The sequence below is a fragment of the Hirundo rustica genome, chromosome 3 (assembly GCF_015227805.2).
Source record: "Hirundo rustica isolate bHirRus1 chromosome 3, bHirRus1.pri.v3, whole genome shotgun sequence".
In the NCBI taxonomy this organism is placed as follows: domain Eukaryota; kingdom Metazoa; phylum Chordata; class Aves; order Passeriformes; family Hirundinidae; genus Hirundo; species Hirundo rustica.
In genome coordinates, this window is record NC_053452.1 from 1,032,896 (window position 1) to 1,048,486 (window position 15,591).

The 15,591-nt window shown below is 53.4% G+C and overlaps 2 protein-coding genes across 3 annotated transcripts; one reads left to right on the top strand and one right to left on the bottom strand.

The window, feature by feature from the left end:
• Nucleotides 1–65: 65 nt before the first annotated feature.
• LOC120750041 (ninein-like protein) lies at nt 66–13,422 on the top strand. Of its 2 annotated transcripts, XM_040058165.2 has the most exons (13): nt 66–712; nt 2,093–2,276; nt 2,512–2,648; nt 3,324–3,461; nt 3,711–3,849; nt 4,939–5,049; nt 5,651–5,740; nt 7,656–7,752; nt 8,285–8,352; nt 9,719–9,961; nt 10,946–11,158; nt 11,772–11,888; nt 11,980–13,422. In XM_040058165.2, the coding sequence occupies exons 3-13, from the start codon at nt 2,581–2,583 to the stop codon at nt 12,166–12,168; spliced, it is 1,473 nt and encodes a 490-aa protein (XP_039914099.1). In that variant the 5' UTR covers nt 66–712; nt 2,093–2,276; nt 2,512–2,580; the 3' UTR covers nt 12,169–13,422. The 2 variants fall into 2 exon arrangements, with proteins under 2 accessions (XP_039914099.1, XP_058275767.1); XM_058419784.1 differs by lacking the exon at nt 3,324–3,461.
• GINS1 (GINS complex subunit 1) lies at nt 13,307–15,525 on the bottom strand. Its single transcript, XM_040058167.2, has 7 exons — nt 15,423–15,525; nt 15,257–15,321; nt 15,074–15,169; nt 14,722–14,812; nt 14,421–14,537; nt 13,970–14,044; nt 13,307–13,748 (listed from the first exon to the last, which is right to left on the bottom strand). The coding sequence occupies exons 1-7, from the start codon at nt 15,495–15,497 to the stop codon at nt 13,680–13,682; spliced, it is 588 nt and encodes a 195-aa protein (XP_039914101.1). The 5' UTR covers nt 15,498–15,525; the 3' UTR covers nt 13,307–13,679.
• Between the last annotated feature and the right edge of the window lie 66 nt (nt 15,526–15,591).

A 15,591-nucleotide genomic window follows, 5' to 3' on the forward strand; every position in this document is an offset into this window, starting at 1 on the left:
AGCGGCGCGCGGCGCGGCGCGCGCGCGTGAGGGCACCACGGGAGCGCGCGTGAGGGGCCCGGGGGGTGGCGGCGGCTCGGCGGGACCCTCAGGAGATCACCCGGCACGGCCGCGTCCGGAGTGTCTCCAGACACGGAGAACCCACGAGCTCCCTTCCCTGGGCTGCCCTGCCACGCTCAGCGCAAAGAATTTGTGCTGAGGAGAAACTTTTATGTTTTAGTTTATGGCCGCTGCTCCTCGTCCGGTCGTTGGAAAGAGCATGGCACCATCCTCTTGGCACTGCCTTGGACATATTTGCACGTGTGGCTGATGACGGCCCCTCTCAGCGTTCTCTCCAGAATAAACAGGGCCAGCGCCCTTTCCTCATGAGAGGTGCGCCAGTCCCATAATCTGTCACCCTCCGCTGGGCCCTCTCCAGGAGCTCCTTGCCTCTCCTCCCCTGAGGAGCCCAGAACTGGATACAGCAGACACAGGATCAGCTCCCTCCGCCTCCTGCCGCTGCTCTTCCCGGTTCACCGCAGGAAATGCATCCCGCGGCCGCACGGGGATGTGGGCGCGGCCTGCGCATGCGCGGGGCCGAGCCGAGCCGAGCCGAGCCGAACGGAGCCGAGCCGAGCCGAGCCGAGCCGAGTCCACCCCAGCCGAGCCCAGCCCAGCCGAGCCGATGCTGCGGTGTCTGCGTCCCCGCGGATGCATAACCCCGTTTTCCACGGTATGTCAGTGTCTCTTAAGCAGCCAAGGCTCAGCGAGTCCGTGGGGTGAGGTTTGTAAAAAGCCTCCTGGTTGATGGTCTCGGTCCGCAGCTCCGTGAGGCGATGCCCGCTAACCTTGGAAGGGTGAGGCGCAATTAAGTCATCGCCAGTCCCCCACACAGGAGAGTTCGTTTGTGTTCGATGTCTTAAAATGATCCTCTAGGGAATCCAGACAGGAACCCAGACATCACACACTTAGAAAGGTTTCTCCATCCATTTCCCCGTGGCCCCCCCCCCCCCGCAAAGCAAAACAAAACAAAACAAAATTTAAAAAAAAAAAAAAAAAAAAAAATCAGGGTTTGCTGAGAACAACTCAGCCCAAGACACTTCTTTTCACAAGTGGGTGATTCCGCAGACATCAGTCAGGCCTCTGAGGGCGGTGACCTGGAGAGAGTTCTTCACCTGCAAGAGTTTTTAGCTCTGGTGTGTACTGCAGCCATTGATGGTGACTGAAAGGCTTCCTTGGGAACTGCCAGGGCAGGAGCAATCCCTGCCTGGGTGGTGTGGGATTGTAATAATACGGAACAGGGGGCTGCTGAGCCTTGTCTTTTCATGGGAGGGAGAGGGATGCACATCCCAGCAGAGGAAAAGTGTCACCCCAAATTCTAATATTGACCTCAGAAGTGCTGATGTCTCTGCACCTCACATGTGACGCGGATTGTTCTCTTTTTAGTGCATTAACAAGCTTCATCCACTTTTCCTTTGTTTGATGTAAAATACTTTTTTCTCCTTAGTGCTCTCAGTTCCAAGGACTGGCAGGGCATTTGCTTTTGAAGTAGCACCACATTAATGTGCTAAGGTGGAAGTGAATCTCTGCTTACTCTGACAGCCAGGACAGCTCAATCCAGGATCTTCAGGGAAAAAAAAAAAAGTAAATGAAAAAGAATAGTTTCAGGTTCTTTTGGATTAAGACTTTGAGGTAGCAGCTCTCTGAAGACAGGCTTCCTCCACACGTGGTACAAAATTGGTGCATTTGGAAAAGCTGTGAGTGCTGTTTCAGCTTTCTGGGTTCTGTTCTTTGGTCACACAGAATGTTGGCTGGCAGTCCCCATGTGACAGTTTTCACAAGGCCCTGTAAGGGATCGGACTTTCAGTGCTGCTTTTTGTGTGGGTACTGGGTCAGCAGGGAGACCAAACTGAACGGTCTGTGCCTGCAAACCTGCCCTTGTAGCTGCCATGAGGGCAGCTCAGGACATCTCCCTCCTGGCAGCCTGGGGTTGTTTCCAAAATGTTCTTCAGTATTGATTTGGTCTCTGAAATTTCCCTTTGGTATTGAAAACCAGCAGTTTTCTTCTGCCAATTTGGCCCCGCTGACTTATTCCTGCTGTTTTTTCCCTCAGCATCAGAGGGGAATGCTCAGGGAAGCAGCCTCTCCTTCTGGCCGAGTAGCCTGGGCCTAAATCACTTCTCCAGCATCAGCAAAGGCACTGGATTTGCCAAGCCTCTACCTGTCTTTGCCACCTGAGCCCTGGAAGAACTTAGAGGAGATCCTCAGCGTCCCTGGTTCTGCCTGGATCTGCTGTGGTGAGTGAAGTCAGCGAGTGCCTGGGGTGGGAGAAGCGCTTGCAGCCAGGTTCAGGATGGGTTTGGTCACGCCAGGGCTGGGGGAATGTGGGGCTGGATGTGATCTAGGATTATCTGTGAGATGGGGGGGGCATCCCTGGAAGGCTGGAGGGTGGCCAGGTGGTGTAACGACAGAAATCCTGTTGGAACTGTTAGAAGAGGCAGGAAGTGATCTCAGTCTGTGTTGTTCCTGCAGAGGCGGAGCAGCAGCACGGAGGAGCTGGTGAGCCTGGCAGGGCTGCCTGCAGCTTTGGACAGCACCCTCATGCTCCCCAGGAGTGGCCTCCAGCACGCAGCTGGCACCTCCTACAGATACAAACTGCAGTGCCTCTGGTAAGGGCACTGCTCCCTGTTGTGGGAACCCTGGGCACTGAGAATTCCAGGCTCTCTGTGCTCACAGGCACTGACCCCCAAGCAAACACTGCACTGAACCTGAGGCCGTGGAAAAGGCTTCCAAAATGGAGTGACAGCACTGGGATTGTGGGTGTGGAGTTTGGATAGAAGTGTGTGATAGCACAGGGTGGAAAACTCAGAGTTTAAGATTTAGAACATAGGAATTTATATAAAGCAAGATGGAGGAGTTAAGGTGTAGGCTGAGCCCTTCTTTTTCACTTTCTTCTTCATGGGTCTGGGTGGGATTTTGTAATGGGGTAGAAAAGTCCACATTGCAGACCACGGGTGGTTGGTTATTGGATTAAAAGTAAAAATAATTTAGGTGTCATTTCATAATTGGACAGTTTGTTCTTAAAAGACCTTGCAGAGAAAGAGATAGAGGCTTTTTTTTTTTTTTTTTTTGCTTAGTTAGCTGGAAGTGCTGTAGAACTCACAACTTGTGAGACTGTAACTTAGATAAGAATTAATGAACATCTGAGTCCCAACACAAAACAACATCTGGAGCATTTAACCCCGGCTCTGGCAGAAAAGAAGATAAAAAGCAACACCCATGAGGAGGGCCCTTGTGTGGGCTGTGTGAGGGGTCTCTTCATGCCCTGCTCGCTGTGTCTGCAGGACCCAGGTGAGGCAGATCGCCAGGGAGAGGGACAAGGCCAGGCTCAGTTTGGAGAAGGCAGAGAGACACTGCCTGCAGCTGGGCAGGGAGCTGGATGAGCAGTACATCGCTCTCGAGCACACCCAGAGCAAGCTCAGGTAGGAGGGCTTCTTTTGATGGGGTGGAGATAACGTGCTTACACATCCTTTTGAAACTCCCACTTGTTTTGCCAATGTGTCAGTGGCAGGAAAGTCCTTGAAGACCCCTCTCCACCCTCTATGGTCTCAGCATCCTTCCAGCCAAGCTCTCATCTCCTGCTTTGTGTGTGGTGAGAGGGGGTGGCTGTACCTTGTGGCCATCCAGGAACACGCTCTGTCTGTCTCAACCGTTTTGCTTTTTCCCCCCAGGAATTTTCAGGCAGAAATAGAGGCAAAAGAGCTGCTGTTGCAGCAAGCAGTGAGTCACCAGGCGAAGCTGGAGGCTGATACACGGCTCCTCCAGGGCAAAGAGGCCAACCTGCAAGGGAGACTGAACCATGTGATGAACGTAAGTAAAACTGCCTTGGATGAAACATCTTTGCTCTTTCCGAGGTGGCAAAGCAGAGGTGGTGACAAATATAGATGGTTCACTTCGCTCTTGTTGGGAAGAACAGGAATTTAGTGCAGAAGAATCATCAGCCACATCCATACAGTTGTATTAAATACAGGGCTTGTCACCTTGCTGTGGCATTACTGAACTGCAGTTGTCCTTTGGCAGTAGTTTGGCCCTTGGTAACACCTGAAAGCACAATGACCAATGCTGAAATTGTGCAATGGACCGTGTCAAAAGCAGAGATGATGGTGTCTGCATGCCTGGGATTGCCCCAGTTCTGTTCAGTGTAGAAGTGCAGGTGGAGAGAGCTCAGGACTTGCTGCCTTTGTAAGCTGTGAGGAAAACCACAATTTTGGGGAGCAGAGGTAGGAGATGACCCTGTGGGGCTGTCTAGCTCTTACTGTGCAAAACCCACCGCTGTCCTTTGGAGAGATGAGCCCATGTGGTATCAGCAGTGTGCTGTCCTGCTGTGATTTAGGGATGGTGCTCCCCAGCTTAGTTCTCCTACCCAGGCTCTCTAAACCACACTGCTGCTTGCTCATTCCCTCTCCCCACTTTTCAGTGGCTGGAGAGAAGAACTGGAGGCACAAAAGGCAAAGACCGTGGGTTGAGATGAGAACAGTTTACTGGAAACAGCAAAGGGATGAGAAACAACCACTGACAGCAACAACATTGACAACAAAAGTGTACAAAAGAGAGCGTGATTCACGTGCAAAATGCTCATTGCAGAGCAGCCACGTTTCCTCTGGAAGGCATGTCCTTCTCCCTGGAATTGAGGGAGCGTGCCTTCCCTCTATCCCCAGCAATTCTGAGTACAGAATAACCTCTGGGCCTTATTCTGAGTACAGAATAACCCTCCTGGTTCCTGCAAAGATCAGCCCTGTCCAAAGACCAAACCAGGCCGTGTCCAGGGTCTCCTGGGAGCTGTTTGCTGTGCTGATATCCCAGCCGTTCTGCAGCTCCCTGCTGAGGACCTGTGCCTGATAAATCCATCCTGCCATGTCAGAACCCACTGCTTCAGGGAAATCTCCATTTTATCTGCAGGAGAACACGCAGCTACAAAACAAGGTCACAGAGATGGCTGAGAAGCTGTCAGCCTCTGAGGAGATGGTGTTGGAGCTGCAAAAAGAACTCAACCACATTGTGAAGGATAAGGTAACCTTTCTCTGTTGCAGTCAAAGAAAAACTTTTCAGGAATTCATTAAAAAAATTGATAGTGCATATTTTGTGTCAGTCACTATGGTCTCCCCCTGTGTGAGGTCTCCTGCGCATTAATGACAACCTGGAAACTGGGAAAAAAAGAAAAAAAGGGTGTGAGGAAAGTTTCCAGTTGCAGAGAATTCTACAAATATGCTGAATGTGCAAAATTCTACAAATACAAAATTCTACAATATACAAAAAAAATCTACAAATACAAATACTTCTTCAAGGGAAAACTTTATAGAGTTCAGTTTCCAGAAAAGTTTTATTTTTCACTAGTATTGAAACAAAGGGTTTGCTTTAGTATCTTCCGCTCCTAAAGTGAATCTGGGGAAGGAAGTGAGCCTGTGATCTTGTTAGCCAGGAAAGCCTGCCTGTGTTTTGATGTCTCACATGTGGAGAAGAATGTTTTTCCTCCTCTTTCTGACCCACCCCAGGGGTGATGGGCCCCTTAGGGAGCCTTCTGTTGAATGTCTGGGTGTAGCACCATGACCCCAGAGATTTTGGCTCTCCATCTGGGGGTGATTTTCTTGATGGGAGGTGTTTCCTTGTGCAGCTGGAGCAGGGGGAGCTGCAGAGCCCAGAGTTCCTGAAGCACAGCGAGCGCTTTGCCGAGATAGTCCTGGAGTACGAGCGGCAGTGCCAGGTACGTGCGTGCTGCTGACAGTGCTGCTCTCTGCAGCACAGCTCGTGGGCACTTTGGCCTGAGGGGCTGGAAGGAGGCAGGCATGATCACAGGGCACAGGGATCCTCTCCCGAAGCCCTCCGTGGGTTGTTTGCCTTGCTAGGATTTTGGCAGGAGAGAGTAGGAGTGGATGCTAAATTGCTTCCTGCCTGTAGCCATGGACTATTTTCTTAGGGAACCATGTACTTCTGTTAAGGACAGACCACCCTGGGCTCTGCTGGGTTTCTTCTTGAGGACAAGGAGAAAGCTGTTCTCCTAATGTGGAAACCATATTAACAGCTAAAGTCTTCTATCTTTTTGTTTTCCCCTTCTTTCTCCTTGCCTCCACTTAAAAAAAACAAAACAAAACAAAACCTAAAAAAACCTTGTTGGTGCTGAACTCTGCTAGAGAGTCAAGGTAAGCCAGTCTGGATATCTGGTGTGTGTGTGTGGTCCAGGAATTGGTTCTGTATGTGTTGTGTCTCCTGCAGGGTGCTGTGCTTCTTCCCAGAACCCGGGGCTCTCTGGGGCATGAGCACAACCTCTGTTTCCCTTCTCCCATTTTTAACTTCCGTGTCTTGCGTTTTCAACTTGTGTGTCTTTAACTTGTGCTGGGTGCTCTGTTCTTTGAGTCCTGTGCTTGTCACATTGCCCACTTGTTCCCAGGTGCTGTCTGTGGCTGGGGAGCACCCCTGAGCAGGGACAGTGACAGTGACAGTGACTGTGGGTGCATCAGGCAGCCCTTCTCCAAGCTGTAATTAAAGGCAAACATTCTGAAGCACTATCCAGTGCAGCGTTGCTCCAGGTGGCACCAGAGGGTTGAACATGCTCGGGGCTGCATTTTTTCCTCTCGTTGAGCAGCCCCGGTGTTGTCCATGAGAATGCTGATGGATGGAAAGGTTTGACCTTCAGGCTTCAGCTGCCCCTGTGAAGGCACCCACTCGGGTTTATCCTTTACCCTCATGGAATTCTCTCAGCCCTCCCTTTCCTGCTTAGAATGGAGACGAAACAAACTGGGTTTACATTTATCTACATCTGCTGAGTAATATTTGTTAATTGGAAGTGTCCTAGTTGATAGTCTCTTGCAGCACATCTCTTTCCTGGGTGGCAGGACGTGGGATGTAATTGGCTGTGTGCCCAAAGTGGACAGGCCAGAAGAAGGCAGGATGCCTTGTGTGCTGTTCCTTCCAGTGCAGGAGAGAGGATGTGAAATGAAGCAAGCAGCTGCCCATCTCCACACACCTCCATGGAAGGGGCTCATTGCACTGCTGTGGTGGCTCATTACTTGGTGTTCAGCTCTGGGACTCCTTGCTGATGGAGATGGGATAAACTGTGCTGGCCTTGGAGTGTCCCTGGCACCAGAGACCAGCAGGACCTGCCTTGTGCTGTGCTTCCTGTGGGATCAGCACCTTCTTACCCTGTTTTATTCCTTCTGCAGCCTGGAGATGTTCCCTCCCAGAGGCCTGTGGGCCTTGCTTCACTGTGAACCCTGCTGGTGGCCTTGTCTGCTTAGAGCAGTGCTTGTTGGCCAGCCTGTATGCCCACAACAGAGTCCTGAGGGTGTAAACTCAAATCTCTGGGCTCGTGCTGAGACCATGAATTTCTCCTGTGTTGGAATCCCCCGATGGTTATTCAGGTCAGGAGGGTCTCAGGAGGCCCGGCCCCCTGAGGTGTCTGCAAACCCCCTGGGTTTGTGTGCTTTTGCATTCAGGGGCAGCTGCTTTGTGCTTTACAGTGCGCAGCGACGGTGGTCTTGGAAATCTTATTTCTTCTTTGGCTCCTCCAAATTCTCTCACGCCTGCCTTTGTTCGGGAAGGCTGTGCTGGGGCTGGGGGAGGCCCTTCACGCTCTTGGCGCTCACAGCTTTGTCCCGTGCCCTGAGCAGCGTTTGTTCCAGGTGCTGTACGACCAGAACGCAGCGCTGCGCGGGGAGCTGCAGAGGCTGCGCCTCCAGCTGCAGCACAGCAGGGCTGAGCCGGGGCTGCCAGCAGCAGGTAACCTGCAGGAGGGCTCGGTGCCCATCCTCTCAGCAGCAACAAAGCTCTCTCTGCATCCCAGTTTGCATGGCAGCGTGGGGAGGCTTCTTGTGCCTGAACTGCCACTGCCGGTTCTGGTACTGGGCAGCCGTGGGAGGGAAGGAGGAGATGATGGGTGACGGGGAGGAGGGAGATGGAGGAGAGGAGAGGTTTCCAGCTTGAGAGCTGGTGATGGAACCTGTGAACCAGGCAGCTATGGCAGATTTTCGGTGTTGAAGGTGTTGAAACAACGCAATAAAGAGGAAGTAGCCCCAAACTGTGGGTCGGAAAATTCAAGCTGAGCATTAGATAAAAGCTTCTGGCCGAGAGGGGTGATGCAGCCCTGGGACTAGTTGCCAGATAGATGGGGAATGTCCATCTTTTGGGGTTGTGTGGACTGGATGAAGGTGCAGCCATCCTGATCAGTCCTGCCTTGTAGGCCTACCCTCACAGGGCTGCTCTCTGCCATCACGCCCCTCTCCAAGCCTTGTTCCTCCTTCTGTGTTTACAGAAAAGTCACTCCCAGTGGAGCAGCTCCAAGAGCAGCTGCAGGACCTGAGTGTGCAGCTGGAAACCGAGGTGAGTGGGGTGGGGGCGGATGTCCTGACTGCTTGGTGAGCACAACTGCTGCAGCGTGACTGATGAGACATCTGCTCCAGTGGGGTTGCTGCAGAGAGAGCTCAGCCTGGGGAGCAGGGGATACCTCAGCACTCTCTGGGGTTATTTCATGTGCTTCTCCAGCCTGGCTGAGCTGGTAGGAGGGTTTGGAGCCTTGGCCCCACCGGCTGCCAAAGGCTCTGTGGAAATCCCTGTCACCTCGTGAAATGCTTGTGTGGGTCTTGTGAGAAACCAGAGATCACTCAGTGAACTTGGAGAGGGAGAGGAAGGACAGTGAGGAAAGCTTCAAGGCTGAGATGTGCAAGATGGAAGAACAGAAAAGAGATCTTGAAGAAACATGTGCAAAGTACTGGGCTATAATTAATAGCCTGGGAGAGCAAAAATGTGAATGGAGCCTGGAGCTGGAGGAGAGGTTTGAGGTGGAGCAGGGTGGGACAGCAGCACACTGAAGGTATTTGCCATCCAGGGCAGCAGCTGGGCCAGGGCAGAGAAGAAATAAATACACAGCACCGGGACAAACTCAGCCTGAGGTCTGGCACTGTTCTCTTCCTGGGGCTAAGGAGGAGATTAGGGGTGCACCTCCTGCTCATACTAGAGTAGGCTGGGCTGATTTTTCACAGGGCTGGAGAGCTGTTTTAATTTGGAAGAGAATCTGGGCAGAATTGCAGGGCTGCAGTTTGAGGTGAGACATCTAAACTCCCCTTACATGAGTGCATTTTTTTCAAGATTCTTAAGTTTCCCTGCATGTTCTACAAGGTTGTGTTAGAGTCAATGCTCAGCAAAGACTGTTTGGCTTGGCTTTGCTTCCTATTGCAGGCCAAAACCAGATGTGGGGCTACCCAAACCAGGGCTCTCCTCTGGGAGGCTGTACTTTGCTGCTCTCTGGTCTGGAGCTGATCCTATTCCTCTTCCCAGCAGGAAAAATGGGAGTGAGTTGGGTAGAGAGAAGGTGGAGGAGCTGGCTGAAATAGCAGAGTTGACAGCATTGGTAAGAAGCCATTTACCCCAAGTACCAGGCTCTTGGCTGAAGGATAAAACCTGCCCGTGTTCATAGGGGAGAGCAAAAATATTTGTTTCAAGCATTCAAACCCAGTCTTGCTTTGAAGAACCAGCTTCATCTTGTAAAGCAGTGAAAACTCGTGTGACAAAAGCCTTACAGAAGGGGAAAGGCTTTGGTGATTTTCACCCCTTTCCCTCTTCCTCCCTGAGATTTCCCTCACTCCCAGTCTCAGACCCACATGGCTCAGTCAGTCTTTGTTGCCTATGTTCCCATCCCAAGCCTCCTGTGCATGAATTGTTGTTTTTTTCTTTTCTCAACCTTTTCCAGAGTGAGAAGGGCAAGGAGAAGCTTGATGTCAAGAGGCACCAGCTGGGCTGTGAGCCCCCTGAGCACCAGGCTGGTCACAGCGATGGCCCTGGCACTGCCCAGCTGCAGAGCCAGAGGCTTCTGGAGGCTGAGTGGCTGCGAGGAGCGGAGGTTGCTGCAAGGCTGGAGCACCACCAGAGGCACGCAGCGTGTTGGCTGCAGATGGAGCTGCTCCAACAGCAGCTGCAGGTCTCGCAGGAGAAGGTGGGTGTCCTTCATTCCGTGGCAGGCTGCTCAGTGGGCTCTTGGGATTGTCCTGCCTGGGGCTGTGCTGGACACCCTCCCCAGAAAAAAGCTGTCCTCTTCCTCTTTGTGGGGGACAAAGGATTCTCCTTCCTGCTCAGAAGTGGCTGAAGCCAGTTCAGGTGCAGCTGGGGAGAGGTCCTGGCTGGCTTGTCCCTGTGATATCCCCCTGTCCTTGTCCTGTGCAGTGGCTGGGCAGAGGGGGTGGAGGCTGAGGGGAGCTGGCTCACACAGGACTGTCAGGAGCTGTGGTTCTCCGTGGCTCATCTGACAGAGGAGCTGGAAGGGTGGTAGAAGAGCGGTAGAATTGGGTAAGGGGTTGGGAAGGGATGACAGCATCCAGAAAAGGCTTGCTGGGGTAAGGGAAATGAGGTGGTCAGAGCAGAGTAACTCAGATCTCCAGGACAGAGAGAGGAAAGCCTTTGTGAGAAACCTTCCAATGTGCTAACATCCCTCTCCTGCATTCCACCTGGCTTTCCAAATTACGGCTTTGCCATGCCAGCCATGCCTAGGCAGCCCTAGTGCAAAGTTGGACCAGACCTGCTTCCCGGCACCAGGGTTGCCCTTTGCTGGTGACAAGAAACGGAGGACATGTAGTACAGGACATTTAGTACATCACAGCTAGCCTGGGAACTATCCGAGAACCCAGGTGATCAGCCCCCTCTGTGTCTTGCCCTCGTGGCCCTTGGTGCTGGGATTCCCTCCCAGAGAATCCCTCCAGCAGCTCCTGCTCCTCGCTCCTCAGCAAGGGGAGCGTCTCTCAGCAGAGGGTCTCTGTTTCTCCTCCTGCAGCTCAGTGCTCTCAGTCCCTTGCTCTGCAGGCTGCACAGAGCAGCACTCCCACGGCCCTGCAGCTCTTGAGGCTGAGGGCTCTCCTCTCCCCCAGAACACAGCCTGGGGCTGTCCCCTCGTCAGCTCAGAGCTGTCACCCTTTCTGTGTTACAGCTTTTGGAGGCCAAAGCAAGGCTGAGCCTGGCCCAGGCCCAGCACGCTCTGCAGTTGCAGCAGGCCAAGGCCCAGGTAAACAACATGGTGCCAAAGAAGCACTTTGAGCAGCTGCAAAGCACCTTGAGAGAGGAACGGTGCAAGGCTCAGCAGCTCCAGGAAAGCCTCCAGCAGCAGGCTGAGCAAACATGCAGGCAGCTGCTCAGGACCCAGGTAAGCAGGGAATTGCAGGAGCTCAGTCAGGGGTGCTGTGGAGGGAACACTGCTGGCCTGGCAGCCTGGAAGGCAGCTGTGATTGGGGCCACCAGAGGTTTGGGTGGAAGATGCTATATGTAAAGAACCCACACAGAAAATGTGCTTACCTGCAAATTCAGCGACAACTTTAATGATTCATGAATCCTCCAGCCACTGCCCTGCTCTCAAACAGGTGGATTTATCTCTAGGGCACTGAGCAATCAGGTGTTGGGTTTTTGTGAGTTTGTCTTCTGGGCAAAGATAGGGCAAATTAAATCCGAAGGAATTATAATGAGCAGGCACAAGGACTGCATCCAGGGAGACTTTGTCTCTCCCTGAGCTTTCCTCAGGACATGGCTGGGAGAAGGGAGGCCAATGGCTTATTTTTATAGAAAACATTGCTGGGAAATCTGTGCCTTGTCTTAAAACCGGTTGGGTGTAGACCTAGGGAAGGTCTTGAAATGCTCTAGACATCTGTCCCTCTGCTCTTGGTATCCTGCAGCTCTGATGAGCCCCCCTGCCCTGCCTCAAGGAGTGTGAGGGCCCATGAACAGCCCTTGGGGACAAAGTTAAGCTTTCTTGCCCGCTGCAGGAGGAACACGAGCAGCTGCTGCAGGCAGCAGTGGAGCAGGCAGAGGCGCTGGAGCAGAGTCTGAGGAATGCTGAAGCTGTGCTGGCAGAGAGGGCAGCTCAGCTCAGAGATGCCCAGGTGAGTGCAGGAGGGGCTGTGCTGTGTGTCCCTGCCCAGCTGGAACCCCTGCATGGCATGCTGAACCTGAAGCCTCCCATCCCTGCCTTAGGCACAGCTCTCCAGGAACAAAGTACTGATCGAAGAGCTCCGTGGAGAGAACAGGAGGTCTGCAATGGCCCTGCAGGCTGCTGAGCTGAAGCAGAAGAGCATGCAGGAGAAGAACCAGCTGTTGGAGGACCAGGCCTCAGCTCTGAAGCAGCTTATTGGAAAAATCACACCAGCATCTCTGAGCGGGTGATGGGACATCTGCAGTGGCAGCCCTGCTCCTGGCTGGGGCTGGCCAGGTGCAGAATAGGATGGATGGCTGGGTTGGGACATCAGCCTTGTCCTCTCTGGTCTTGCCAGGATTTTCCTTGGCAGAAAGTAGCAAATAGGGAGCCTAGAGTCCTTTGAGGAAATTGCTGCTGTGGATAGGTGAATTTTCCAGCTGAAGGCAGCAGCCGTGGTGCCTTTCTCAGTGGCAATGTGCTGCTGTGTCAGGTCTGAATCAGGGCAGCCATCTCCCAGGATTTTCTCTGGCAGTGTTTGGTGGTGATACAGGTGCTCCCTCTCTGCAGAAGGCTGATGTTGGAGCCACAGTTATATCTCAAAAGCCAGGGCAGAAGGGCTCGCAGGTTCCTGTGCCTGGCTCACTCCGAGCAGGAAAGCTGAGTTGTGGCATTAAACTGTTTGTAATGTTACAGCACCTCCTGCTCTCCCCAGTCTACTCTGCACTTCAGTAACCTTCCCCAACTGCTGCTGAACATTTATTCCTGACATATTTATTATTTAGCTCCTCCTAAAGCCTGGGCCTAGGATCCAAAACCAACCAGATTGTTGCCTCTGCAGTGAGCAGGACAGAGCAATGCTGTAATGCCCCAGGTGTTTATCCTGTTCCTGCATTCTTTCCCAGCTATTTGCTTTTTCAGCTCCAGTCTGAGATGGGGGCTGAGCAAACCTCTAGTCTTACCTAGGGCTAACGTTTTTGCAAGTGTTTTCCCAGACACAGTGCAAGAGCTGAGCCATTCCATCAGGAAAATCAGACAGGGAAAGCAGCTCTTCACCTTGTTCTGGTTTTGTGCTGACCAGAATCCTCAAAACCCTCTGCTCCCTTTCCCAGCCCTACTCCACATAGCCTGGAAAACCCAGGCCCCTGACCCAGACTGCAATGATCATTCACACAGCACCTCAAGAAACATTTACAGGTCTCTGACGGGGACAAGGCTTCGTGCCTAATCCTGGAAAGAACCTTGTGCAGCCTGATCTGACACTTGGAGGAGCAGTTCCACTGAGATCCTGAAATAACCATCACACTGCAGGGTGAGGATGGGTTTGGCTGGGGAGCCACATCACAGTGCTGAATGAACACCACATTAACTCTTAAAAACCCAAGAGACTGAGGCTGAAGGAGTTCTTTATTTTGCAATCAGTTTTCCCAGCTTCTAGAGCCCAGCCAGTCGGTGTCTCGTTCCCATAGGCACAGTGTGAACAAAGAACTATTCCAAACAAAAATGCATTCACAAACCCTGGTTGTGGCTGTGGGGCTTGGATAACGCCCCCTGCCATCCTGTATTCCCAGGAATGCTCTATCACCAGCATGCACCCTTTGCTCATGAAGAGCTGTGGTTTTAAGGCATCAGAGGCTGTTAGGAGGAGTGGCAGGGTGCCACAGCAGAAATACTGAGGTGTCTGAAGTCCTGCACACACCAGAGCTCAGTCCCCACGGCGGGCAGGGCACCAAGCCAGAGCTGTCCCTCCTGTCTTGCACGCTTAGGACAGAACGTGCTCCAGGACTCCCTGTCTGATCAGCTGCTCGCATTTCCAGCGCGGTAAAAAGTGCTGCGCAGAAACACAGGGAAGAAAAGTCCTCCTTGAATTTGTTGCATTTGTTGCTGCGCACAGCCAGCTCTGCCGTGCTGCACATCCAGTGCCAGATCAGGCAGAGCTGCAACTCTGCCCCGTGCAAGGACCGCGACGTGCTGCAAGGCCAGCACGAGCAGGGGGATGTCACAGGGGCGAGAGGGAAGGAAGGGAACAGCCCACGCTCCTGCCACAGGTACCTGGCTGTTCTTCTTCAGCAGGACGGTGGTGCCATCATCGACCTCAAATTCCCCATGGTCCCTTAAACACCGCACCTGCAAAGTGCAAGCACAGCTCTGTAAGGGCGCAGTGGAAAACAAGAGCCGCCCCCTCCAGGTAACAGTTCTTGAATATGGTTTCTAGTTGGTCTGGTTAGTGAAGTTTCTGCAAAAAGCTGCAGAAACCTCTCACTGGATAACTCAGCCCACCACAAACTCCCTGCAGACCAGAAATGCCATCTCTTGACATACTTTGTGCCCTCAGTAGGAGTAAAATGCTGGCAGGCAGAGTGAAACACAGAAACCTGGGAAAGCTTTGGAACTCTGAAAGGTTTTGCTTGATGAACTGACTTGGGATGGGGATGAGATGCTCGAAAAGAGACAGCCAGGAAAATGTTTATTCATATACAGAAACCAGAAATCTTGCACTTACTTCAATGTACAGGCTTTTGGGAGGTTTGATGTCCTGCGTGAGGTCCAGCCCCTCCTCTCCTCCTACTGACCTCATGTAGGTAGCCAGAGACTTTTTGTACTGATTGAACCACTCCATCTGTGGGCATTAACAGGGTCGTACCCACAGACCATGAACACGCACAAGAAAGATTTACAGAGACATGCTAAATGCCACGTTTATAGCGGGGGGGAGGAAGACTGCCCCGTTTTGACTGTACTAAATAATCCATCAGGAGCAAAATGTGGAAAGAGGGGAAGAGTTTGAAAGGAGGCTGACTCACTTCCTCAGATGACATGTGGAACTGGATGGTGCTGGGCAGAACGCTGCCGTACTCCCACCTCAGTGCTCGGATCCGCAGCAACCGGTCATACCTGGGGGAAGAAATCGGGGCAAACCCACCACCTCTGCTGGGGTGAGCGCTGCCAACATCCCCGGGCAGCAGCGACGCCCCGTAACCCAAACTTCTAAAGGGCAGGAGGAAGCAGAGCCTTCTCCTTGCGGCGATATCAGCAACGAACACAAGGAGAAGCAGCTCCACAGCTGCCTGGCTGCTGGCGGAAAAGCCACCAGCCCGGGCCGACAGTCCCAACACCTGTCCCGGCAGGGCCGAACCAAGGGGAGGCGGCACTCACAGGTAGGCCAGGAGGCACCGCTGGTTCCGCAGCAGGCAGCAGTGCCGGAACCGGATGAGGAAAATCAGGTCCGTCCGTCCCGCCTTGGCTTCGGACCTGCGGGACGAGGGGAAGGAGGAGTAGGAGGAGAGCTGCGGGCCGGGGAGCACGGCCAAGTGCGGCGGTGCCGGGAGCCCGACTCACACATCCGCCTGGTTCCGCTCGTACAGCGCCCGCATCTCCTCCAGCGCCTGCCGCATCTCCTCCGTCTGCAACAGCGGACACACTCGGTGAGAGCGGGCCGCCGGCGCGGCGGGGCCACCCCGGGGCTCTCGGTATTCCCGGCTCTCCCGGTGTCGCCGGTGCTCACCCGGAACGGCGGGAGGTGCCCGCCGGCCGAGCGGTGCAGTTCCCGCACCAGCTCCAGGCCCCGCTCCGCCGCCATCGCTCCCGGCCGCGCGCGGGAAACCCGCCCGCGCGCCAGCCAATGGCCGCGGGGGCGGGGCCGGCCTCGGCCAATGGGAAGCGAGGGGCGTGGC